Source organism: Struthio camelus, chromosome 1, assembly GCF_040807025.1.
Source record: "Struthio camelus isolate bStrCam1 chromosome 1, bStrCam1.hap1, whole genome shotgun sequence".
NCBI lineage: Eukaryota > Metazoa > Chordata > Aves > Struthioniformes > Struthionidae > Struthio > Struthio camelus.
In genome coordinates, this window is record NC_090942.1 from 130,642,581 (window position 1) to 130,668,899 (window position 26,319).

At 38.2% G+C, this 26,319-nt stretch overlaps 1 protein-coding gene across 10 annotated transcripts in view; it reads left to right on the plus strand.

The window, feature by feature from the left end:
• DMD (dystrophin) overlaps positions 1-26,319 on the plus strand; it is a 1,217,172-nt gene that overhangs the window by 114,747 nt on the left and 1,076,106 nt on the right. For 2 of the 10 annotated variants that reach the window (XM_068917044.1, XM_068917059.1), the window contains exon 1: positions 6,325-6,654. The exons of 7 other annotated variants lie outside the window; for them this stretch is intronic. In XM_068917044.1, coding sequence (XP_068773145.1) covers positions 6,648-6,654 — 7 coding nt within the window. In that variant the 5' untranslated portion in view covers positions 6,325-6,647. Of the gene's footprint in view, positions 1-6,324; positions 6,667-26,319 lie in introns of those variants that run through there. One more of the 10 variants, XM_068917037.1, reaches the window with a different exon arrangement.

Below are 26,319 nucleotides of genomic sequence, written 5' to 3' on the forward strand. Positions count from 1 at the left end.
AGAGGTTTGCTGCTGGTTCGCCGTTCCCCAGCGGCGGGAGGAGCCCTTGGATGAGGTCGAGCCTTTGGGGCTTCCCAGCATCTAACACAGCCCAGCCTCAAGCTCCCTCTTTGCAAGGAGTCTGGCTTATTAAAATGCACCTCGCCAAGGCAGTTGAATGCAAACACAGACATACTTTAAGAGTGCCTGAATACCCTTGTCCTTATCTTAGTTGGCATAGAAAACTGTAGAAAAAGTAAACTAATGCTTTTGAGAAGCAGCGTGTGAACGACAGCAGCAAAAGTTTAGGGGAGCAAAGAGGCCGCGATGGTGACTGTAACCGCAGTTACAAAATAGTGCTTCTGTGGCCTATTTCCCCCCAAAACTGCTCCAGATGCTTCCTCGTAAAGAAAAAAAAGAAAGGAAAGGGAAAAAAAATGTTGTGACGGGGTCAAAGAATTGGGAGCAAGGAAGAACTGCAGGGCAGGAGAAGAGAGCGGCAGTAAGGCCTGCCCAAAGGAAGTCAGTGGAAGTCTGCTCAAGAGCTTTCCCATGTCTGAAGAAGCAAGCGGCAATAGAGAAGTTGCTCAAGAGAAAGTATGAGCTGGAACATTTTGTACTGATTATATAGCTTGCATAATTGTTATGTTATCCAAACTCTGTGCAAACATTAATTTATAGCAACAATGTACTTGGGATTATAAACTCAGAGAAACTGTGGTTTATAAAATTATCAGAAATAATTGCATCCAGTAGGTGGTAATATTTGTATCGTATGGTTTTCTGACAGCTGTCTGTAGATAAGGTTGGGTTCCTTTGGTAGTTTGGTGCCCTGGGAAGTCTTACTATTCTATGAGAGTGGGTTTGCATGGAGATAGGGATTTAATAACGTTTCTTTTACTTTACCACAGCACCAGCTGACAACTGGAGAAGCTTCAGTACATTATACTGTATCTGATAATATCTTTAGTTCCTATGTGCACAGTTTAAGTTCAATATGTATGGTCTTCTAAGGCAGAAACTGCTTTTTATCTCCATTCAACCAAGTAGCCATCGTACTGCTACAATAATAGCAGTACTTGTACATTCTTGAACAGCTTAGCCAGAATGTGTATTATTATTAAGGTGAAGTAATTTTGGGAGGAATGTGGTTCTAACAAATCTTTGTTACATCTTAAATTTTTGGTATATTACTCCTTCTGAAAATACCCTTGGCTCCAAAGATTTATTTCTCATATATGTATACATCAGAGTTCAGGTAGATTACGGTGGGAAGAGCCATAAAAGCTGACTAACATATCATTTGTCATGCTCCAGCTCTGGGGTGGATAAAAACCCTTGTAACAGATATGTAGTTTTTTGGTATTTAATTTTAACAGTGTAGCTAAATTGATACATTTTGATTTCTTGACCTAAGGAAGCAGTTTTTCACTACTACAAACAACACATTAGCCTGTATAGACACATTCCTGTTAGGTTTATGTGTAGTATCCTCAGGTAGCCCGAGCTGTAAATGTGTAATAGATTTGAAAATGGAAAAATTACAGTGAACTGATGTAGGGAGTAAAATTTTGGGGTTGCTTAAGATATTTTGAGGGATAGCAATATGCTATAATAATAATAACCTATTTTCCTTTTGTTTTAGGGAAGAAAAAAGTGAAAATGTTACTGTAGCTTGTAATTTTTAAGAAAATTCTGTTTCAAGAGCTGTGTACTTTCTTGGTAGGCTCTGATATTACTTGATAACACTGATAACTGTCAAGAAAAAGTATAAGACAGGAATATAAAAACTGGGAAGCAAGTTGATTAAAATTGAATTTTATGGTTTAGAAACATAAAACTCCTCCCCCCCAGCCTTATGACAAAAAATATATTAAAATTATGTGTATATACACACATATATATAAAATTACACAAAAAAATGAGAAAAATATGCAAGATTATGGAATAGCTTTATTTTTAAACATTTATAGGAAAGTGTAGCGATATGCTCTCAGTGTTCAGCAAGGGCTCTTGAGCACAGTATAAATGAACAGCTATCTTTCTCCACAATGCGACACTAAATAGAGCAGATGACTTGTGATCCTGAAGCAAAATCAATTTCCAGTGCAGTTTTGCCTTTGACCTCAGCAGAATCAGGATTTTGCCTGTGATTTTATCAATTTATCCTTTGTAAAAGCCTTTTTTTTTTTTTTCTTCCACTCTATTTTTTTCCTAATCCCAGATTATCAAAAACCACTTAAGCCTGAAGGAAATTCATATCTCTCAATATAAAGGCTATTTGGTAGTAACAGCTCCAAATTATAGAAGGATATAACAGGTTTCCTTGTAGAAGACTTCTTCTCATGAGCACTTTGTGAGGACTGTTTATATTCCTTTGTACAAGCTCTAATCTTTTTGCAAAACATACAAGTTTTTCTCCTGTGCTCCAGATTACCTAGGGAGACAATGATTAACAAGATCTCTGCTTTGATATTAAACCACCTCCATGGTTTTTATGTTTCAGTCAATGAGTTCCCTGCAGCAGCAGCCTGCAGAAGGTTAATTAGGGCTCCTCCGATTTCCTCGGCTCTGGTCCAGCAGCCAACTGGAAGCTGCTGCTGCATTTAGCACCGTCCTAGGCCAGGGCAGCCTCCGGCACAGCCAGCAGAGAGACCTCGGCAATGTTGGAGGAAAGAAAAGACTGTGTCGGGCAGGGTAAGGTGAGAAGCAGCTTTAGGCATTTGGGTTGGATGAGAAAGACGGCCTGGGATTGCCTCGCACCAACCTAGGAGAACAAGGTCTGGTGTCCTTAAAATACAGCTGCCCAAACTAGGGAATCCTATGCAGGAGTCAAGTCCAAAGCTAAGCTACAGCATATGATTTTAGATTGTTTTAGACTATTCTAGCTATTAGTAGTAGTAGCTAAACTTCATACAGGGAAGGAAGGGTTATGAGAGACAGAGGAGTTTTATGGTTCTCGTGGGGGTGACAACGCACGGATGCGGACCCTCTTGCCAGTGGTGTAGATTGTTAATTATAGCAGTTCTTTTGAAAAGAAAATGTTCCTGTTTCACACATGCTTTTCTGCGTAGCAATAACTTTAATTATCTAGGTGTAAGGTAACCTAAGCAACGGTGCTTAAATGTTTGGTGGTGGTTTTGGTTATATAAGAATGATCCCAGTCTAGACAGTAGGTCTAAGAAAATGAACCCCTCCTGTGGAGGGAAGGGAGAAGAAGAAGGGAAAAGCTTTTGATGAATGCCAAACAAATAGAAACTATGAACAATAACTGTTCCTAAGAAATGAATATTTTAACCAGCTCTTTGCTAGACAAGGCCTGACAGTATGCTTTGCAGTGAAAGTTGCAGACCTGCAGAACAGAGATTAAAGGAATCACTCTTTGCAGTGCTTGTTTGTCCGTCTGCAGGGGACTGGAAAACAATTTCTGTAACAATGCGTAGATTGTGTTGATAGCTACTTTGTCTTCTTCCTACCTAAAATTAAGAAATCGAGCAATCTACTGTGCTATGCTTTTCTACTCTCTAGCCCTTATTTTACGTGGAATCACTACTTTATGTAACTTGGTGGGTTTACTTTTATTTTATCTTTCGTTTCTTGATTCCTTTTCATGATCCTGTCAAATTAAAGTTTTGAGGGTCTGGGGAACAGACAACATGTCTTGTCATGTGTTTCTACAATATGTGATTCTCCAATACATGGATGTGACAGAGACTTCTGTACTATCATAGTTGCAAAGACTAAATAGCTATATCACATGGAGATAACCGTAACATCCCTATTCATAATCATTTAATAACATCTGTTCTGTGTTGCGCTAGTGCTGAAATAAGCTTGCCCTCATTTACATATTCAGACATGCACAGTTTCTGCTGAAACTGTGTATAGAAAAATGGATGAAAGAGGGAAAACATGCAACCTGCTGCTTCATCTTCTCCTAGCAGAGAAGGTTTGAAATTGCATCTCTGAGCCTTCTAGAAGTGCATCAGAAACATTGTTCTGGCATGACATGCTCTCAGCCGTGCTGAAGACACCCTTCCATTTCCAGTACTCTAAATACCGTGTTATGGTGAATGTGTCTCTCTGCTCTGTCGTCTTGTGCATTCAGTTAAAAAATGTTACCTGCTCTCTTGCTTTCCATGACTACTTAATTAGATCAAACTACTTGATCTAACAGGGTTAACTGGAAGCTATTCTTTAGTAAACTCCTGAATTCAGGGTTAAGTTGTTACCTAAAAGATGTGAAGTCTTCATTCAGAGTACCTCCCTGAACAGGACATGCAATGAATTTGAATTTCAGTGTTTCAGCTGGATGGACCATTATGGCCAATGAAGAGAATCTGAGAATGTTTGTTTTGGTAAGAAATACAAAGTGGAACTAAGTTAGGTTCAACCCAGAGCCTGGTTGAATTAATTTGTGTGTGTGTGTGTGTGTATTTTTTTTTTTTTTACTGGCAACTAAAGTGGAAAAAAGTTTAGTAATTTGAGCAGACCCATTTATGAGTATTTATTAGTATAGCTGATGCAGCCTTTCAGCTTTGTCTGGTAGTTCCAATTTTAAAAACAGTGGATTATATATAGAAAAGATACCCTGCTCCTTAAGAGAAGAACATTCTTGTGAACTTCTATATATTTTTATAAAGATTAAGAATAGCGCAACAGGAGACTTTGCATGGCATGCTAGCATCTGTGTCATGTGAAATCAATGCCTACAGGGTTTTTTCTTAGTGTCTGTATTTTCAGGCCTCTCCTTTTATTTTCCACTACTTTTTAACTTTTAATTTTGTGGAACAAACGTAACTGTGAAATTTAGGTCTGTGTTGTCTTTGATGATGACTAACTAACCAGGCAAAGAAATTCTGTGTTTAACATTTGTCTTGTACATTTCTGAGGAAAAAGTAAATCTTGAGAAAGAAACAGTTTCATACTAATGAAATACACTGAGTTGTTTGACGGACCCTGAAGCTGGACCTTTCCAGTAGCAGTCGTGCGACTCGCAGTGCAGGATGCAAGGGGAGGGACGAGTCGTGGCTGGCTGTGGTAAGTTTAGGGGATGCCAATTTGAATTCAAGATGTTCAGTAAGATTCTGGCTGCATCTGCTCCCTGGGAAGCAGCTCTGTGTTTGGCTTCTGGGCAAAAAGTGCTAAAGAATGGACATTTCATTTTGTTAGGAGGCTGCTATGGAGTTTGTGATTTTTCTGGCTCCTGTGTGCCATCGAATGAACGCAGACAGTAAGACTAATATCTCTTCAGTCTCCTCGGGTTCCAAGGTTGATGGTATTTCCCAGTTTTACACTCTGCACAAGAAGAGTTAAGCTCAATAAATAAAATGGCTAGTTTTTAGAGATCTTCAAAACGCTCAGAGACAGTACCACACTAACCCAGGATGGAGCGGTGCTAAGTATTTACTGTCTCCACATCTTTTGCCTCTTTGCTGTCATGGTTTTATGCCGCACTGTGCCTAGCCAGACCATACACTCTACAGCCCCACTGAAACACTAGCATAAATCTTTCCCAAATCAATGCTTTGCCCAGTGCTTTTACTGGAAAAATGTTTTTAAAACCAGACTGTTAGCTACTAAAAGAGCCTTGAATTGATTTTGATACAGTCTTTAAAGCTGGATTTGAAGCTGTGTGGAGGAGTAACAGTTAATAATATAATAATCAGGTTAATCAGAATAAAAGGATAAAAAAAAATAGAGGAAAGAAGGTGTTCCCTCTCCCCTTACTGTTATTAAAAAAAAAAAAAACCTATCAGGCTTAGAGCAAGCATGCTGGTGAAGTTTGTTACAGCAGATGATGTTAAAGTTAGTTATAGTAATATGCATTCAACCTATCCTTCCCCTCTTTTAGTTTAAAAAGTAGAAAAGGAGGGGGAGGGAATCACATTCTTCTCTTCTGTTTGCTTATTAAAGTTAGGGAAAAACGTATTACAAATGGAAATATGCTATAATACCCAAAGAGATGTAAACAGGTTTTAGGGGAAAAAAAAAAAAAAAACACAGAAATAAGACTGAATTGAAAAGTAGTTGCTATTTTATGAAGCAGGTAGCATTTTTTTTCCCAGGGACTTTAAGCCTCTTTCAAAGGGATTGTAAGAGCAGGAGGAATAATCTCTCTCTCACACACATGCGTCCAGCCGTACGCAGTATTACAATGTTTAAACAAGACGCAGACAGAAACACAAGTGTTTCCAAAATGTTATTCCTTTGCCCTGCTTCCTCCGGAGCGCTCTTGCTTTGCTGCTGCAGCCTGCTTTGCAGAAATCCTCTGTGAAGCAGGAGGTCCGCTACTGCTGGGGACACTAAGATTACTGATTAGGAGAGAACATAATCAGGTAGATTGAGACTGTGTAGGGAGAAACCATTGCTGTGAAAAGGGAGGGTTTGCAGCCTACGCTGGGTGCGTACCCTCGGAGAGTCCCTCCGCTGTTGGTTAAGAAAACAAAATTGGACGTAATACGCCTGTCGCCTTCCGAAAAGATGATGCTCTTTTGTGTGTGTGTCTGCAAAGCTGGAGAGAGATAATGTGCCTGCATTACCTGCGCTTGGCAATGAGTCTCCCTCCAGGTTTTTTGTACTTAGAAGAACGTGTTAGAGAGAAGTACCCACGGGGAAATCGACAAAAAGCTTCCCTGTGAAGGTGGCAAGACACCGCAGTATTCAAAATGTCTGGTGAGTCATCTGGTGAGTAAAAGCGGTAAATGAATGCGACCAATATTCAAAAGAACAGCCCGTAACAATATAGCCCTAGAGATAGCATGTAGGTCAGCTTAATGCCTCTTGGGATAGCTTTGGCTTGCTACTGTGCTGTGTGTCTGCAAAGAGAGGGCTGGGTCGAAGTTGCTCTGCAAGCGCTCCGAAGTTGAGGGGAAATCGGGCTTCTGGGAGTGCAGTGGCCGTGCAGTGAGCACAGTTTTGTCCAGTATCTGTGACTTGCATAACTTTTTGGGTTTTTTTGTTTTTAATCTTTTTTTTCAAAACTGATTGACTGAGAATATCAACAGGGTGCTAATACCAAAGGGGAAAAAAATCCTAACTTGTTCATACAGTGTGTCTTTGATTAGGTTAAACAGATTGTTTTCCGTGAGAAGGGATGGCGTAGTATTTCCGAATGAGGATACTAAGCGTTTGCACAAATACAGTTAATAGATGCTGTCTGATCAAAAAGGGTTTAGTTATTTTACTAAATGAGTTCCTCATTTTAAAGACAGCAGAAAGAGGTAAAGTTCACGGCAAACAAATTTGGATGTGGTCAAATGAATTTCTCAACTTATTATATAGAAATAGCTTGAAAACTGGGCCAGCAGGCGAAAACAACCTTGCATTCAGTGTAAGGTAATTGCATGGACTTGTCTGCAGAGGATTGATTTTGAAAAGTAGCTAAAGTAACTTCATATCTCTCAAGACATTTGGAAACAAATCGTGAGAGAATATTTGACTGCATATATGGAATACAGTGCTTCACTGAAAAAAAATGTATGCTAACTTCTGCATTATAACACGTTTACAATTCTCAAATATCCTTCCTCCTAACGAGAGAGAGAGAGAGAATATGTGTTTTCTCTGAAACAAGCAATATTTTAATCCCTCATGCAGGACAAAAGCAAAAATTTTTTTAGTGATTAAAAGCTGAAGTATCTTTAGGACTTTTCAAAATTAATTTTATTTTCTCCTTCTATTTTTCTCATCCTTTGCCACCTTGGAGGTATAAAATGATGGTTGCTCTATCACAAGGATATGTTGTGTTGTGATATTGTCTGTTTTCATAATTCTGTTTTTTACTGGAGTGGCTAAAACACCACTTCCCATTATTAAATGGCTTTTGTTAATATTCTGTTTTAAGGGAAAAAATGTTTTTACTTCAATTTCAACATTTGTGCTTTATTCATAAGATACATTTCTCTGGAAACTACAGAGGCCGGTTAATGGTTTATGAGTTCAAGCTGAGCTGAATATAGCTAAGCTCTGTCTTGCTTGACATTTCATCAAAAGCTGTGTTGATTTGCAATGTTTACGGACCTATTTATTGAACCTTCACAGCTTGAACTATGCCACCGAGCTTGTTGACATTGCTGAGTTTATCTCTTGGTGCTTGTGCAATCTCAGAAGAAAAGTTTAGAGCAAATGAGTTATAACAAACTTGTCACAGTTCATAAAATATGCAGTTAGAACAATAAAGTTGATCTTCTTGTTCATTGACCACGATACATTAGAGAAATCTGAGTAGTAGAACGCAATCTCATCTGGGGTAGATGAGCTTATGTCCTTCTCTGTGATATTAACTTTCAGATTTGACTGTAGCATCTTAAGTGCTTCAAAAAGCAGCTCATAAATGGAACAAATCTTTTCACTTCATAAGACTATTTATATTTGGAAACAAAATTAGACTATTTTGCAGCTCAAAATAACATGATTATATTACTTCCGTGTAGGTCTTATTTTGTGAGGAGTGATATATCAAACAAGCAAACAACAAATTGAATCAGAGGCTTATAAATACCATAAAAATCATCCAGCTTTTAACAGTGAGAGCATTCCATGTTCTCTGCTACTTTCCAGAACACCCTGTCTGCATAGCCCCTATTTTTAGATAATAAAAATAAGATATATATCTTGCTGTAAAATCCACTACTATTACTAGATCAATATTGCACATTATCATGGTTTCAGTCATTTCTCTATGTAGCTTGAACAGAAATAGATCAAAGTTAGTGCGACTGCTCTGCAAAAACAACAGGCAACTAGGCACTATTTATTGAAGACCGGTAAAATTGATAGTTTAAGAAGTCTTACGTATGTGGATATTTTGGGGATTGCAGGGGGAAATTTTTTTCCCACAGAAACATTCTTGTAGCTGTCATTTACTCAGTTAACACAGTTATTCACTCTCCTTTTGGAATTCTGGGTATGCAGCCAGTTATAAACATCCAAAAGGAAAATTAAAAATATAAGAAATTGGAAATTTTTTCCATGTACTTGAATGGGTGTTGATTGGGCTCTTCCCGATGGAAGGATTGGGTTCCTTCCTAAACAAAGAGTTTGTGCTGTTCAAATAAAAAGTAATTGCTTATTGATTGTTGAATGTAAATTGTGCTGTAAGGGTACAATAAGAAAAAAATCATAGAAATACTGGGGGGAACAGGTATTTGCTTTGCTTAACTAGAGCTATGTAATGTAACCTGCTAAGGTATCAGGCAAGGCATGCTCGCCTTAAATTATAGACAAGAGAGCAACAGGCTGTTTCAGAAGTTGATTCCAAGCAAAAAAATGACATTGATATGTTGTTTCCTCCATTGCCTGTGCCGTACCAGATTAGCCTCCTAATTTAGGTGCTTGGATTAAATCAGCAAGAAAGCCCGGATACATTTATTTCATCCTTTGTATGAATAACTTCAAAGTGTTGTCGTCCGGTTAAAAGATGACTATACAAGTAGATATAGGAAATACCTACTTTTTAAAGAATGTTGCCAAACTGAACAGCTCTCATAGCTACATATAGTTTCTTAAACCTATGGAAAATTAAATGTACTTTGGCAAGCGCATTGAAATTAACAAGACTTCATCAGAGGAATCCCTAAAGGGACGTCAGTTCCTGGCATTCTGTGTGTGAGAGAGGGTCAGCTGAAGTCAGTCTGGGAAATCTACAGAAACCCACAGCTGATTGTTTGAAATGTCTTAAAAATGGTGGAATGTATTTCCTAGGAGGATTGCATTTTTAGTAATCTTACTTCAACTACTTCCTACCTTGTAACCTACTCTCTGTGTCGCTTGTCAGCTTGGTTTCCTGATTTTGTTTCTACTGCAGTAGCAACATTCTCTGGCCTAATTTCATGTTTATGTGAGCGTTCACCAAGAAGAAAGGCAGACACATGGACTCTGAGTTTCATCAGTTTACATTGGCTGTTGTGCACTACTCAGTATTGCATATGGAAAAATTTCTTCATGTAGCACTTATTAGACAGGAGGACTTTTTTTTTTTTTTTAATAGAGTTAAGCCATTTGTAAGCCGTTGGATGTTGGAAAGCAGTGTGATTAAGGGTAATATTAGATTGTGACCAAAATGTCTACCAATCCTTTGCAAAGACATGATGTATGTGGATGTGCTTAAGAGTATGTATATAGAACTGAACAAAGTAAAAATCTTAAATATAAATAGCCCTGTGAGGGAATTAAAAAGAGTAATACAGATGTTTCTACTTACTGTATTCTTAAAAGAATGAAAAAATTCTGAAAACTTGTACACCAATTAAGTATTATTAAGCCCATCTTAAACAATCACTATTTATGTTATACACATGCACTTTTTAAGTGTATTATTCAGCTTTACTCACATTTCATTCCTGTTTTTGTCAGGTAGCTGATGTGTCCACCGACCACTTCTCTTGTGGTAGATGAAAAGTATCCCTTCTTATACTCATTGCAGGAACAATTTTTCCTACGAAAAGAAAGGGAATTCACTGTAAGCATTCTAAGAGGTTTTACACTTCAGTTTGTTTACTAATTAATTTTGTATGCCTAGCTAAATGTAGTGATGATGGATGCAGGCAGTTTCAGAGGAAAACATCTTGTCTGTTGCAATATATTCTCCATCCACAAGAATAGGATGTCCATCTCATGAAATTCAATTTTCAAGTAAAGATTACACTGCATGTTAAAGTCATCAGTTCAAATAGTCAGGTCATAAATGCAGGTGCACTCAGTGCAAAACTTAGGTGGAAGGATAATGTGTTGTTACTGAACTAGTCTTTCAAAGGTTATAATAAAAAGGTCAGGCTATCATTTTGTCATTAAAAAGTAATAGAGACAGTCAAGGCTGATTCTCAGTACTTTTTTTCCTCACTGCAAATCCTCTGTGTGTGCAAAAATGTATTTAAGACTTTCATCTTTATAAAAAGAGGACAAGAGTGTACTTTTATGGTCCTATTAAACAAAACAGAGACTAAAGCTGACAATGGATTGTTTTGAAGACTTTACTTTGGGTCAAGAGAAAGAAAGAGGCTTTCTGAAATATTTGTTTTCCAGTGGATAAAATTTAATCTCTCTGACAGAATTAGGGAAGTATCATTGTTTCCTTGCTTTGGAGGAAGATTTTTCGAGGGGGATAGAGGGGAGAAGGTGAGTAGGCAATTTTCTTGCAGTAAAGAAGAGAGTAAAGTCAATCAAAATAAATAATTGGAGAATTTTTTGTCTAACTACTTCCACGTTATGGAAAGAAAGGCCAAGAAATTTAAAAATAAAAGCAATATCTTCTTTGACTTTTTTGACAGAGATAACTGTCTATGTTCAGGGCAAGTTGCCATAGTGCCAGTTTCATACCCATTGTAGTGAAGAAAAGCATAAGTTCTGTTTTATACATTATTGAAAATATAAATGCTTCAGGCAGAAGCTATTCTTTTTATGTGTTTGATATTGCCTAGAACAACAGTGCCTAGTAGACACCAAGCAGCCTAGGTGCTAGCAGGAAACACAAACATTATGAATAATATAACATATAGATTGAAAAAGAATTGCCATTTGAGAATCCTGGTTCAGATAAACTGATAAGGTTAGGATAGGCCTTGAAAACTTGGCTAAAATATATAAAATGAGTGTACGGTTTCCCAGGATGGTACCTGGGAAAGCTAGCTGTGAAACTTCTGCTAACTACCTCAAGCATATAGTATTCACTGATTTGTTTGCTGAGGCTATTGTTAAGTTTTTTATGAATTTATTTTCATTTTGTTCATTAACTTTGATAAACTCTATCTAAATCTTCCTGAGAAAAAATTAGTATAGTAAGAAAAAGGCATATGAGGGAAAACTGGGTGGCCATGCATAGCTTTGAATGAAGGCATAGCTTATCTTTAATATAACGGTACATTTGAAGTTTTTTTTGTAATTGCACTGTAGCATTATTTTTGAGATGTATTCTTCTGGCATTGCTAAGAACCACAGCTGTGGAAGATCTCTTGTTAAATTACCTCGGGACAGAGTCTAGCAGTACCCTATTCTTCATGAAAAACCTTTTTCTTTTTTTTTTTTTTTCCTCTCACCTTGGTCCAGCAAAAACTGTTGATTTTCAGAACACAAATGTAAAGCCTCTTTATTCATTCAGGATTTTCTTCTGAGAAGGTAATGTTAGGTCACAGCAACTATGTTTAGAGGCAGGTTTCTGGGTTAATCTCTAAAATATCAGCTAAATTTTTTTTTTATTGAAGACATGCTTTCCAGCCTGAAGCCAAATAACAAGAAGATACATATACGTCAATGAAGAGATCAAGGTACATGACTGTTAGCATTATTTAATCTAAGGATGTCCTGAGACATTCCTAAATGATCGGGATTAACCAAACTGCTCCCTCACAAAATTACTTGTGACCTAGAGTAAACTAAAGGAGCGCACACATATATTGGGAAGAGGCTACACATTTATTTATTTGGCATGATTACTGTATATGTCACCTGTAGAAAGGAAGAATTTGTAATTACTGGTGGTTGGATACAGAAGCTCTTAGCCCTGCTCAGCATGATTTGCAGAGTATCTGTCTTTGCAATTCTTATGCTAAATGATTCAGATAATGCTAAGAGCATGCAATCTGGATTAAATTGCCTTCAGATGGCATGTATTTATTGGCTCTCCTAGGTTCATAACTTCATTAAAAATATATCTCTAATTCATTTCTCGTTCAGGTATGATCTTTGCTTAGTCCCACAACTTGTGCTGTGATTGACGTGTGCTTTTTCCTGAGCCTAGACCTATCTCAAGCTCAAGGCTCCTTCTTGGGATATGCTTGCTGGAGATCTGCGTCAGGCTGCAGTCCTGCTGGTTTCTCTTGTCCCCTTGCATGCCTGTGTGCTCCCCGTGCAGGCAGGGAGGTCTGCTGCAGTGCAGAGCTGAGTGAGGACACCCCAAAGGTCTGATCCCCATTTGAGATAGGCTCAGCCTGCCAGAAGGGCTGGTGAGGACGGTAGCCAGGCAAGCGTAGACCTTGCAGACCCAGAGCTGCGCAAAAATCCCCTAGACTCAGCCAGACCCTCCTGGCTTTTGCACCTGCAGCAAAACTTAGCACTCCTCAGGTCCTGGGAAATGCCCAGAAACGGAGATTAAATTTCATGTTAGTGATGAGAAGAAAATGAATTACTTTATGCTTCCTCTGGAGAGGGAAAACTAAATCTTCCTGGAGTCAGCTTGCTCAGATCTAGTAGAGGATTGAAGACTTAGCAGACATATCAAGTTGCTTTATTTTTGTGGTTTTTCTTTTGACCACAGTGCTGATTTTTCTGAGCAGTAAGTTCCCCCGCTTACTAGAGCCGTATTTCATCATCCTGGTGAAATATTCACAATTTCAGGGAGAGCTTTTCTGTGTAACTAATTCAAAACTTGTTATTGTGTTGCCATTTGGCTGTTAGACGTGTCAATAGAGGTCTATGGTGAAAAGAGATCCCCAAAACGATTTTCTGAAGGATGTCATGGAGATCACCATGGGGTGCATTTGCAATACTGACATAGTGCTGCCCTTGGAACATTTACCTTTAAATTCTCACCTATTTAAGGAAATGCAGCTGAGAATATTTTGTATTATTTTGTTTTGGAATTATGTCACTTCCTTTGAAATTTAAATCAAGGAAATTTTCAGCAAGCTCTTCGTTGTCATACAACTTCTGAATTTGTCTAGATTTCTGACCTATTTTCCGGCTCAGCTGGATTTATACAACTTGTTCCCAATTTTGACTTTATGGCAAAAGCAGTTAGGAAGAGTTAAACCTCCTGTTGTCATCACTGGAATTGTGAAAATACTTGTGAGGAATTAGTATCGAGAAGTAGTAAGTTTCACCACCTTGTCACAACACAGTAGATATTCTGGTGATTTGTAGTAAAACAGTTGTCAAATAACCTAATGTATTTTATGAAAGAAGTGTGAGCATTTTAAAAAAGATTGAACATATTTTTGGCTATAAGAATTTATTTTCCCTTCAGAAGTAAAGAGAAAGAGAACTTTTTTTCAGATGTAGGAGAGAAAATAAGTGCAGTTTATACAGTTTTGGTAGCATGGCAAAACTGTCATGAGCATGAACCTGTGGTGCACCATCACTGTGCAGAAGACCAACCACATAGTGGGCTGCATTAGCAGGATTGTAGCCAGCAGGTTGAGGGTCATGACTCTTCCTCTCAAGGGAGCACTTCTGAGATCTCATCTGGAGTGCTATGTCTGGTTTTGGGATTGCTAGTAAATGCTGATGTACTGGAATGTGTCCAGTGCAGGGCTGCCAAGGCTGGTTGGAGGCTGGAGCACATGAAGTCAAGGAGCTGGGCTTATTCAGCTTTCCGAAGAGGCTCAGGGGAGGGTGACGTTATGTTATCTACAACTATCTGGTAGGAGGTTTGGAGAGAAGACGGAGCCAGGCACTTCTTAGGGGTGCACGGCAATGGGACAAGAGGCAAGGGATGCAAGTTGCAAAAAGGGAAATTCAGATCAGACATAATGAAAAGAATTTTCTCCACGAGGGGAATCAGTCAGGTGGCTAAACAGGCTGTGGGAACTCCGTCCTCGGAAACTTGCAGAACCTGTAGGGGCATGACCCTGAGCAACCTCATCTAATTGACCTTGCTTTGAGCGAGGGGTTGGACTAGATACCTCAAGACTTCCCTTCCAGCCTCAACTAGTCTGTGATGCTTTGTACAAAGTTCCTATTATAACTTTAACATCGCACAATACTTCTTGTTAAAATATCATTTGGAATTTTTTTTTGATGAAAGAAAATTCTTAGAGCAAAGAATATGTGCTTTTAGGAATCAGAGATCAATGTTTAGGCTGACTGAATAAAACTATGAGAGAAATTCGATCTGAAAATCAAATAGCTCTGGCTAAATCCTGTTATGATGCTGAACTATTTTTGAATTATTATTTTTTAAAAGAAATCTTTGACATTTGAGTTCTAGACAAATTTTGCAGCAGATTTTTCCAGATATGGAAAAGAAAAGACAAATGTTAAGAATTGAGAACTGAGCGTGTGACTGTGTGCAGTAAATCTTTATGTGCAAGGGGAGACATCATTGATCTGTGTTATCTTGAACCTTAGGAGCTTAACCCAGATCAGTGTCTTGAGCGGAGCAAAATGCAAACATTGTATAAGAGCAGTGCTTTGGAAAAATTCTGTTACCAAAGTCCTCATCTTTTAATTTTGTTTTCTTAGCAGCTGGTCCATAGTCTGCCTAATTGCATTATAATGGTTTTATGCTGCACCAGATGCTAAAGGGATAACATTTAGTTTCCTGGACAGAAATGCAGTCAGTATTACACTTGGAATTCTGCTTTATGCTTGTCCTTTTGCTAAGCTATGCCACACACAACCACAGGTACCGGATTCTGATTTCCATTAAATAAACACCAGTCCTTTTGAAGTTCTGTGAGAAATAGAAATAGAAATAAAGAGTCTCGGTAATTGATAGAATTTTATTAGTGACTTAATTTATAAATAGTTAAACCTTTGTTTTAAAAAGCAGAAATAATGATTTACCTCTTTTCAGTACTAGTGTCTGCTGTAATGCTCTGGCTTGTTTCCTTTCCTATTTATTTGTCTTTATTAAGTTCTTTATATCTGCATTACTAGACCTGTGCAGTGGTCTAATTTGTTATGTTGCATGGAATAAAGTTTTATGAGAAGGAAGCAATCAGTCTTTATGGCTAATTGCAGGGGCAATCATAACTCATGAAGACTATGATCCTGTTATGAGTTTCCTCAGCCATCCTTGCCACGATCTTATTAAAAATAAAAAATAAGAAAAAAATTGAAGGTAGGAGTGCTGATGCATTTTCAGTAACAGTGCAGACTTATTATCACTGAATAAAGTCATTTCCTTTCATATATGTTTGTTCTATATGCCGTGCATAAGAACAAAGTAACATTGTAACAGTTCACTTACAGCTTGAAAGGAATCTCTGAATTTGAAAATGGAAGACTAATTTTTGCTCAATACAGTTCTTAAGTTAATAATCACTTGCTTTTAAAATAATGTAAGTAGATAGCATCTCAGTCATCTTAATTATTTTATAATTTATTACATAGCTCAGACAATGTGTGATTTATTAATATCTGTACAGTTGCTTTTTTGTATAGAAGTAGTACTAGAATAATTGATAATTACATTTAAAAGGTATTTGACCCTATTACAAGGTAAAAATAATAGACCTTGCTACTGATACATTTGTGCTTGTTCATTGATATGTTAATTCTGGGCTATCAACCTAAATATTACATAGCACTTTAACTGCTTCCTGTAACCTTAAATTTAACACTTATAAAAAGGCATCACTTTCTAAAAAATCATTTTATATATTTTCTTTTAATATAGCTGCTGACAAAAGAGGATACTTTTTGCTTCTGAGACTAGTGAGCATTAAACATGTACTGAACACTTACAAAAACAATTTCCTGGCAGTGACTGTGCACTTCAGCTTTTGTCCGGTGGTCTTCAGGTTAAGTCAAATACTAGCTAAACCTGTATCAAAATGAAAGCTTATCACTGAAGCTAAATAATTTTTTTTTTTTGGCATGTTAATTTGGAGTAAAGTTTGTCCCAACTGCTTTCCTAACAAACAGCCCAGTGATGATCACCTGCCATCTCTCCAAGTCCGACCCCAACTACTTTGAACAGGAATTAACCTCTTACTTTTGTAAGCAAATGGGAACTGTGGTATAGAAGTGACAAAATAGTCCCTTCTAGATCAGTGCTACTTAATTCTTTACTTGCCTCTTTCTTAAGCTGTGGCAGAAGTTCAGTGCTGCACCTTCACAGATTTAAAGAGCACATGAACCTTTCTAGAATATGCTTTCACTGGCTGAATTGGAAATGTTGGCCAAACCATTTCACAAGAACCAGAGCTGATCGGGGTGCAGGACAGAGTCATGTCGAGACTACAGTTACATCAGGGGAATTCAGCTTCAGATTAAGACACCTAAAGGCAAGCGTTTAAGTGCATCTTCCATTGTCATTAAAGATCTTGGATTGGATTCAGTTTCCCCAACATAGGCATTTTGCCTTGCTTTAAGCACTGTGAGATGTCCTGCCTGGCCTCCAGCTGCCTTTCCAGCAGGATGAGAGACTCCCTCAAGTCCTGTGCCCACCTGCAGAGGTGTCTTGGATCCATCCCAGGGCACCACAGACAACGCCAGCTGCCTCAGCTTAGGCTGTCACCACTAGTCAATAGGGGCTGGGAAGTCTGGAGAGCAACCCTAAAATAGGCCCTTTGTGGCTGTTCAGCTCTCTCTCTTCAAACTCAGCAGATGCTATTGCTAGGGACGTGGTTCAGTTGCCAGCAATTTGAGACACTGTAGCTTGCCCTGTTTGGCTTCCAAATGCTGATGCAGAAGAGCATGTCTTTGACAGGTCTTCTGTCACATCTGCCAGTACCATGAGCCTGTCTGAGACATCTCAAGTGCGCTAGCTACTTATATGGGGACAACGTTCTTCATAACCTGCTCATCTTCATAGACTGTCATGAGATTTTAGGCACCTATTTTGCATGTGCATACCTCAATTAAGGTTTTAATCTCAAACTGAATCCTATTTCTGAGGTTATTTTTCTTCAGTTTTGAGAAGAAATGTTTTTCTTGTATTTATTTTTATATATCTGAAAACTTGCATTGTACACATTCAGTCTTAATTTGTGATTGTGCTTTCTATATAAAAGGCGAATCCGTTCATGAATGTCAGGGGAAAAAAGAATCCCTGAAAAGACAGCAACTTTTCAATACTTGTAAAATGCAAGTAATTTCAATATGCCCTATGTCTTACCTTTTTTTTTCTGATCAGTAAAAACACTTTAATTATCATTTCTCACTACAAAGTGACTAGCCTACAGTTAAATGCTATGAATAGCCCTCATCCCTCATGAATGAGAATTCCCTCCTGCTATTAGTAACTGTCAACATGCATGATTGTTTCTGCACTAAAAGTCTTGGTAGAGTTCCTCATTAATTAGTTTGTGTACAAACATGACTCTACCTCTGCCTGTGGGAATAATGGCATCCCATTACAGGTAGAGCCAGAGAAGATCTGACTAACGTAGATGAATCTTCATTATAGTCTCACCATATGACCTTTGTCAACATCCCAGGCTTCATTACTCACACAAGGTTGTTTCCCTAGATTTTTAGCAAGAGCTTCAAATACTTGTTCTTTAATTCTATGGTTTTGCAGTTCGTTTTCTTCCACAAACGTTCTGCTTTCCATTGGCATTTGTTCTACATGTTGCAAAAGCTGCCTTGCATAGCTAAGGAGTGAGAAGTCACACTGGTATATAGGCATATACAGTAATGTGCAGCAAGTTTTTCTGAAGTTCAAGTTGTCAAACAGTGTAAGAGCGATTGATTTTTTCATAATTGGATTTGAAATTTGGTATATCCCATGGGGTACTTTTTAGGTGGATTGTGGTGGTGGCTCTTCTTTTTTGTATTGCTTCAAGGCGAATAAGTATTTCCTCCAGGAAGAGTAAACGGTTTGACTGGGACAAGTGCAAACATATTGTCATGGTTCTTATGTCAGTGTTCCCTTCAAGAAATGACTACCTGTCATTACTATTCAAAAGGTTGCCTTGAGAGCCCCAAGAAGGAGAAGCCATTTGGAAGGTTTCAACTTATTGTATTCAGTTTTAAGAGGCGACAAGTGGTGCAGTGCTGGAGCTTCCCTAAACTTACAACCATATGAAATTCATTTGATATTAGATTGCTGCATTGTAGAGGAATGAGTCCTTGGTTCTGGGAAGACCATTAGTGATATTTTTGTTCTCAAGCCTAATTAAAGCAGTGTTATGCTGAAAAGGTGTGGTATTACACTGGGCTGCTAAGGATCAAGATATTACAGCAAACCACAAGGGAATATGTGCTGCCTCCAGGAGAACAGGAAAGGCTGAGGAAAAGGATTTGGAGGTTATTGGGCCCTTCTGTTTGTCTTCCTGTTTAATAAAACAGCTATCTGGTGGGACGAGTTTGATGCAAAAGTCAGTGCAATTCAAGTAAAGCTTGGAAGAGTTTGATTCTAAAAAGATGAAGCTGGCATAGAAGAGCTAAGAATATAGGACAAGAAGTTACTGTAAGTGGTTGTTTTATTCTTGATGAAATCAGGTCATGCTCAGCTCTGAGTGTGCTTGTTCTGATAATGATTTTTCCAAAAGTCATTTACTATTCCAGTTGTAAGATGGACGCATACCTGCCATGTCAGCTGAGAGGCCTTTGGTTTCTGGAGGTTTTTAGGTTAGCAAGATGCCATAGTTAGCCTCATCTGTTGTTTCACTGATGACAGTCTTCAAATAATCATTTTAAACAGGCTTTGCCTGCATGTGAGCTGGGGAAAGACCTGAATGTCATTCTGACTCCTGATTTTGACCTTTCTTTGGATCTGGACCTATGGTGCCTGGTCCAGTAAGGTCCTGCTTTTTGTCATGCAGATTAGGTGAGGAGAAAAATGGTCAATGCCTTATTGAACACAGAATGGCCTGAGTTATTTGCCTGCCTTTGCGTCCCTGTGTGAAGTAGCTGTTTTGCAGCAAGATGCATATGGCTGTCCAGTGACCTTTCTACACATGGTGTGCTAATGCTTTTGTTTATCTCCATTGCAGTAATACTTGCATTGTGCAGGGATTCACGTAGGTGAGTGTCCTAAATAAGCGCAATGACAGAATAATAAAGTAGATCAGAACAAATCCCAAACAGATTGAGGCAGATGATCAATTTATGGGGATCTTCGAATTCCTCCAGCTTCTCAAAGAATAACAAGCATATTTGACATCCTTAGATCCTGCTCAGGGGTCAGGGACACTTCACACCGCAGCAAGGGAATGTAGTTTACCAGGTTTATATCGTTAAAAAGACAAGAGGATGTTTGGGGGTGAGGGGTGGGGCTTATATTTCGTTTGTTTGTTTTTTGGGAAAGAGGAACCCTACGGTCTATGGGGCTCATTGCAGTAGTGGAAAGGGTCTGCTCTTCTTGCTGATGGGAGGGATAAGGGTGAGTTGCTGCTGCTGAGGCTGGAACAGCTCTGAGCACTGAGCAAACATCCCTTGTTCCTCGAGACCGAGCTTCAGGCACTCCTGGACTCATCTATGTTCTCCTGAAGAAATGACTTAAACACACAAACAAGGAGGTTGTTGGCTGCTCTGACGAGCTAGTTGCAATGCGATAGTGAGCTAATGTGATGTTAGATGATGTCAGATAACATGACGTGATAACAGTAAGTTGTATATTCATTCTCCCTTAGAGTTACAACAGTGTTGTACATACTGCAGGACCAGATCCAGCGGTGTTGTATGTGATGATGCTACACCAGCAGGGATACCACGTTGTACCTCGTGCCATACTCAACTGTGCTAAGGAAGTGTTAGGAGATGCTAAGAAGATTATAGCCCTGCAAGGCAGCCTTATCTCTGGATATTTGTGCTGGCGGGCAGGAAGAGCCCAGAGATCTAGGATCACAACCACTTTCTTTACCTGAATTCTAGAGCAAGATTTTGAAATCTATTAATCATTCCTAGGAAGGGCTAAGGCAGAATACGTACTGGGAAGACTCTTCTGTTAAACTTAATATCTGTACATACTTTTCAGGAATTTTTTTTTCCCTGCTTCGTTTTCTTCATTCCACTATTAGCCAAGCTGGCTAATGGCACCATTGGCAGGATTCATCCTCAGTAAAGAACCCTTGTAAGGAACATGTATTTCAGAGTAGGTACTTTTGTTCAAAAGTACTACGAGAAACTCAGTGAAAGGATCCCATTCCTTTCAGTGGAGTTTTTGGATCAGGCTCTCAGCATGCTTTGAGCATCGGTTTCACATCAGTACAAGAAGGAGCATGCGCCAGTTTTACCTTCTCTTTAGCCTCTTTTTGAGTACTGTACTGAACACTGTAAAGAAGAGTTATGAAAACTTATGCTCTTTGGCTGTACTGGTTGTTTCTCATCCTGAAAGTTTAGTTGCAAATACTTTAAAAGTTATAATTCCATTAATAATAAGCCATTTTACTTTAATGTCTCCAACTGTCATAGTTCAGCTATTGAATTTGATGGATGTATATGCATTTTCATTCTAGAGTTTTATTCATCTGCATTTTACTAGAAGATTTACTATGTCCAGTAACCCTTTTAGTGTTTGAAGAAATATCTATCAAAATGAGTTAGCAACTTTTCAGCTATATTCTTGGGAAATATGAACTCATCAATCCTTTTGCTCAGATTGTTATTACATTATGGAATTTCTTCCATTTCAGAAAATATTAAGTTGTTTGGTTTTCTTATTTGGAAAACACTACGTTATTTCTCCCTTCAAAATTTGGAATCATCTTAGTAAATATTTCTATAAACCCAAATATCTTAAAAAAAACCAAACATTTTGCACAAAAAAAATTACAGTCCAAATTTTATCCTAATTTGCAAAAGATAAAAAGTCTCTCTCAAATTACATAGTACTGGAAACTACATTCTTTCTCCTTTGTGAATGGAATAATTTGTCTGTTCTCTTCCTTTTCCAGTTGCATACAATAGTTTTCTTCTTTCCTATCACATTATTTTTCTGTCAGCAGTTACCCTTAGAGCTTTTGTTTGTTTAGAAATGCTGCAATTCTAATGGTGTCATTCTTCACGAGATTTTGTCAAATGCTATCAAAATATAACAGTATGCATATCCTTTGTGAAATGATGTATTTGTTATTTGTCAATTATATACCAGAAGTGGTATCTGAATAACATGAAGAGGTGAACTGGCACATGCAAAGTCGAGCTTCTCAACTTGACCATAAGGAGTTAACAGTGTGAAGCACTTTTATGCAGATTGTAAATTGGCTGTTGCTAATTCTCCTGTCTTCACCACTTGATGTAGTATCAATTAGCAAATATAGGTTTTAATGCTTCCTTTAATATTCATGATTCTTAATTGCCTTTGTTAATTGAGAAGAAACACTCTGGTGTAGAATGCTTGACAGGTAAGAATTATTATCTGCTGCTTGTATTGGCAGTTGTCCAAAGAAAAGTAGGTTGCTGAAACATAAGTATATGCAAAGATCTTACCCAAAGATCTATGCTTTTGGCTGTGAGTTTCCCTTTCTCTGTCTCTTGACAGAACATCTGAATAACCTATTTTCAGGAATCAGATGTGCAGATTAATTTACAACAGGGAGCATGTGTAAGGAGAGCTATTTTTAGAACCTGCAAACATATAGCTAACTTTATGCAATTATAAGGGTCAAAGAAATGACTGAGACTAAAAACAGAGGAGACGGTATTATGGTGAAACTTGTCTATACAAGCTTTATTAATATATTTTTTCCCAAATATATCAAGTTTGATTTGTATATGTATTTGGCTTGTATGCTTATCTCCCTGAAATATGTCTCATGCTCAGGTGTTTCAATTTTTTATGCTGTCTATGCAGCTTGGCTGTATTACACTTTCTTTATGATACTGCTAAGTTGGCCTGCGTTGTTTGATATATCCTTAGAACCATTCAACTTTTTTCAGTTAAAAATTTGCAAGAGCCTTCTTTCATTTTCCGCTAGCTTGAACTATTGCTTTCATGTAGCTTTAAATAAGGAAACACTATGAAAGAAAGACTCTGTCTTAAAAAAAAATCAAAACCGCTTACATGCCAGCTGCAAAAGTGACTTATAAGGAGATGCTCACTAAAAGCTAATTCAATTTAAGTTTATATAAGTTGCAAAGCATTTAAGTATATAAGTATTTAAGTTTATATAAAGTTGCAAAGAAGTGTTAAGATCTTTGTTTATTTAAATGCTTTCAAACGTTTTGACTCAGCTCAATAATGCTAAAAACTGAAGAAAAGTATCATACAGTAGATCGAATAAGGCACGATTATGTCTGTGATGAGGAATGCTTATAAATGAGGCTTTCCATCATTTTTTATATCCAGAGGGTAGGTTCTTAACTGAAAAAGGTGGTCATTCTATGTGTTAGGAACAGAAATGGCTTGATTTTTTTCTTAATGTTAATTAAAATTAAAATGTTAATTTTTCATGAGAGCTGTGAAATAAATTGGACTGGAAGCAGCTTACAGGGGAAATGAGACTTATCAGTTACTTTTATTATCTAAAGTTTGGCATCCTGGCTGATAAAAGCAATTCGCTTTTGTAATTTCTCTTTTACTTCTCTCAGGGTTAGCATGTGAAAATTGCAGCAGCATTGCGTGCCTTGAACCACAAAGGACGGCTTTGCAGCAGATGGACCTCAGAGAGATAAGGACAGTAATATGGTCCCCAGCCTGGCGGCTGCTGCACTGGCTAAGCCTACCAGCTGTACTCCATGGGCTTCTATGGAGGACATGGGAGCAGGAATCTCATGCTTTATAGAGTGAGAGCTGTGGAAAAAAAACTTCCTCTTCTGCTGTCACATAGCAATTTTCTGCAAGGTGCTAATCACAATAACCACGACAGTGGTTGTGTACGTTGGGAGTGTCCCTTTAGCAGACATTTCGTTGTTACGGCACTTCTCACTATTTGATGGTTGTGCAGTGATTCTACTATATTCTTGAATCAGAATGGTTTAAAGCGTTCCAGTTCTGTGATTGTTTGGAAGAAGCGGGGAATAAAAGAGGCTGATTAATAAAAAGTTCAATAGCAGCAGTAATGGATGCTTTCCCGCAGCCTTTCCAAGTGTAACTATCATCTGATTGCTGGTAAAAGTAGCCTAATTATGAGAGCTGTCAGATCTGAAGGGACATTTGGAAAGACCAGAGATCATGGCTACTCCTTCTGACATATCAGTAACTACACTTGCATAATAACTTACCCAGTTTAGAGATTTCAGAGGCTTCTATATTAGGAAAACATGTCTGAAAAAAGCATTTTTAGGCATGGCATTGTTTCCAGTAGTGACAAAATACAATATGGCTGGAGGGCAGAACAACATGTGCAAGGAAGAAGTTATATATCACACTGTAGAGTTTCTTACGCGTACAGTAATTCTTTATTTAAATCATTTTGTTTGGTTGATACACTACAGTAAATTATTCCTTCTCAAAGAGCACCTGTTGTGTTAGTGATCATCTAGCGTGAAATGATATATGTGCCTAGGGAGATTATGGACGTATTTCCAGTGAAAGATTGCCCCATGCATGCAAGAATATCAGATTGCCAGCTCTACACCCCACGCATTCACAGCTGGTTACAATGTTTTGGATCATCTGTAATTGGAAATGTGTGACTGTTAGAGAAAAAGGATATTGAGGGCATCATAGTGCCAGGCTTACCTGGAAGCACTTCAACCTTTGAAAATATGCTTGTCTTCACCTTGAAAATTTATGTTTTCTAAGTTCTTCCAAAATCAGCATTATATGTCCTTTTCCAATTAGATTCCATGAATCTAATGGAACCCTCAAAAAATAACCCCAACCTCCTTCACAGAATTATTGTCTGAAATTATGGGGCTTCTGTTTATTTATGGAGGGGAGAAATAACAGCTGGGTTAACTTACTGTGACGTGCCAATAGAGGGGTGTCCGGGATTCTTTCAGATTCTGCATTAGAGTTAAGCAGTTCTACACATATGACAGACGCTGGACAACACTAAACAATTAACATCAGACAATCTACAAGTGTAACAAAGCTAGAAACTTTAGTAAAGCTAGAAATATAACAGAACAAAAAAAAATACACACATCAGAGCTCTATGGTTAAGCCATGGATGCACGGTACAATGACTGTTCTAACCCTTTCCATGTCCTTATGGGCCACCCCTCTGGTATAGTTTTCCCTGGATTGTTCTCACCACACTTGAACTGTGCTGAGATGATTCAGGATCTCCCTAGCAATTGGCATTAGAGGCGTCCCCGCTGATAGGTGGGTTCGGAGTCCACAGGTCAGCTGACGGTGAGTTGGAGTCCACACAAAGGTATGTGGCTTACTTTCTTTTATCCTTCCGAGGCTTAGTTCATTATCCAGTTGAACAATGCAGGACCACAGTTATGCAACAGAATAGATGACCTCAGTCTATAACAGTATGGATACCAACAGGATGATCAACAGTACGGTCAATTGATAACAGTATGCATATTCAACAGATGACAGTAGGGATGTTCAACAGATAACCCAGTGCAAAGTTCCACAGCACATAGATGCTTACAGTGTGAGTCTGCAGGATCACTTCTCCTTTGCTGACTAGGTTTGCTCTGCACTCATGGAGTCTTTGCGGGGGCTACAGCAACCCCACAGTGTGGTGACTCTGGACACCCAGGGTCCCTAAACACTTGGGCAGCACCCCAGACCAAACCCCTTTTCTATGGGCAGCACCATCCTGAGTCCCACGCTTGCTTGTGTGGCGCCTGTCATGTACTGAGAATTTGGATGTTTGGGTCCAGGGATATAACCTGTTTTTGTTGGGAGCTTTTTTATTATTATTATTGGCAGAGGGTTTTTTCGGGTGTTTGTTAATCCAATTTTCTGGCAGATTACCAATCAGAGACAATTTTCTTTCGTTTGCATCATTCAGTCAGGCCCAGAATACCAAGTTGAAAGCCACTGTAACAGACATCTGGGCAGTCAGAATTTCTACCGCTGATTTTGGTAGACCATGATTGGCTTATCTAAACCTTTAAACTTTTAAATTTACTTGGGAGTGTCTTTTCAAAGATACTTCTTCATTTGATACTTAAATAGACCTTATTTGTATTGAAAGTCAATGTCTGAAGAAGCATCATTTTAAAGGTAGTGACAGTATAGTTAAAATTGTAAGAGGAAAGTTTTACAATACTTTTTTAAAACTGCCCTTCGCCTCTATGAATTCCTTTAAGACCTTTCAACATATTTGATTCTGTATGCTGTTGATCATCTGATTAAGCCAAAATTATTAGGGCTGTTTTTATGCTTGTTCCTTCTGTGAGCTTTGACTTCAGGTAATCACATGAAAATTATTTTACATGTAAAATACATGTAAATTCACAAGTTACCTTAGCTGAAACCAAGAGGTGACATTTCTTCTAGACCCTTAAGTAATGGCCTGTTAGTAGTTTGTTATCACTTTCATGCTAGCAACTTCCTTCTCTTGGCAAGATGTGATGACTCATGGTTGTTGTAGTTGTCAGCTTGGTATTAGAGCAGAACAGCTTCACAAATGTCCTATTAACCTATCTCATAACCCAGTGCCAAAGCATTTTCATCATCTAGTCTATTCCAGTATGTTAATATACTTAAAGATTTATCATGTTATTACTTGGTATGCAAAAATCAAATGACTTTCTTAGGATCAAAATTAATTACCCAGAAATCATTATCAAAATCGCTTGTTTCCGTTTCTGTTCCTCCAACTAACAGAGCTCCTAACCAGCTAAATTTCTGAAGGGACCAATTTCTTTTTATTGACA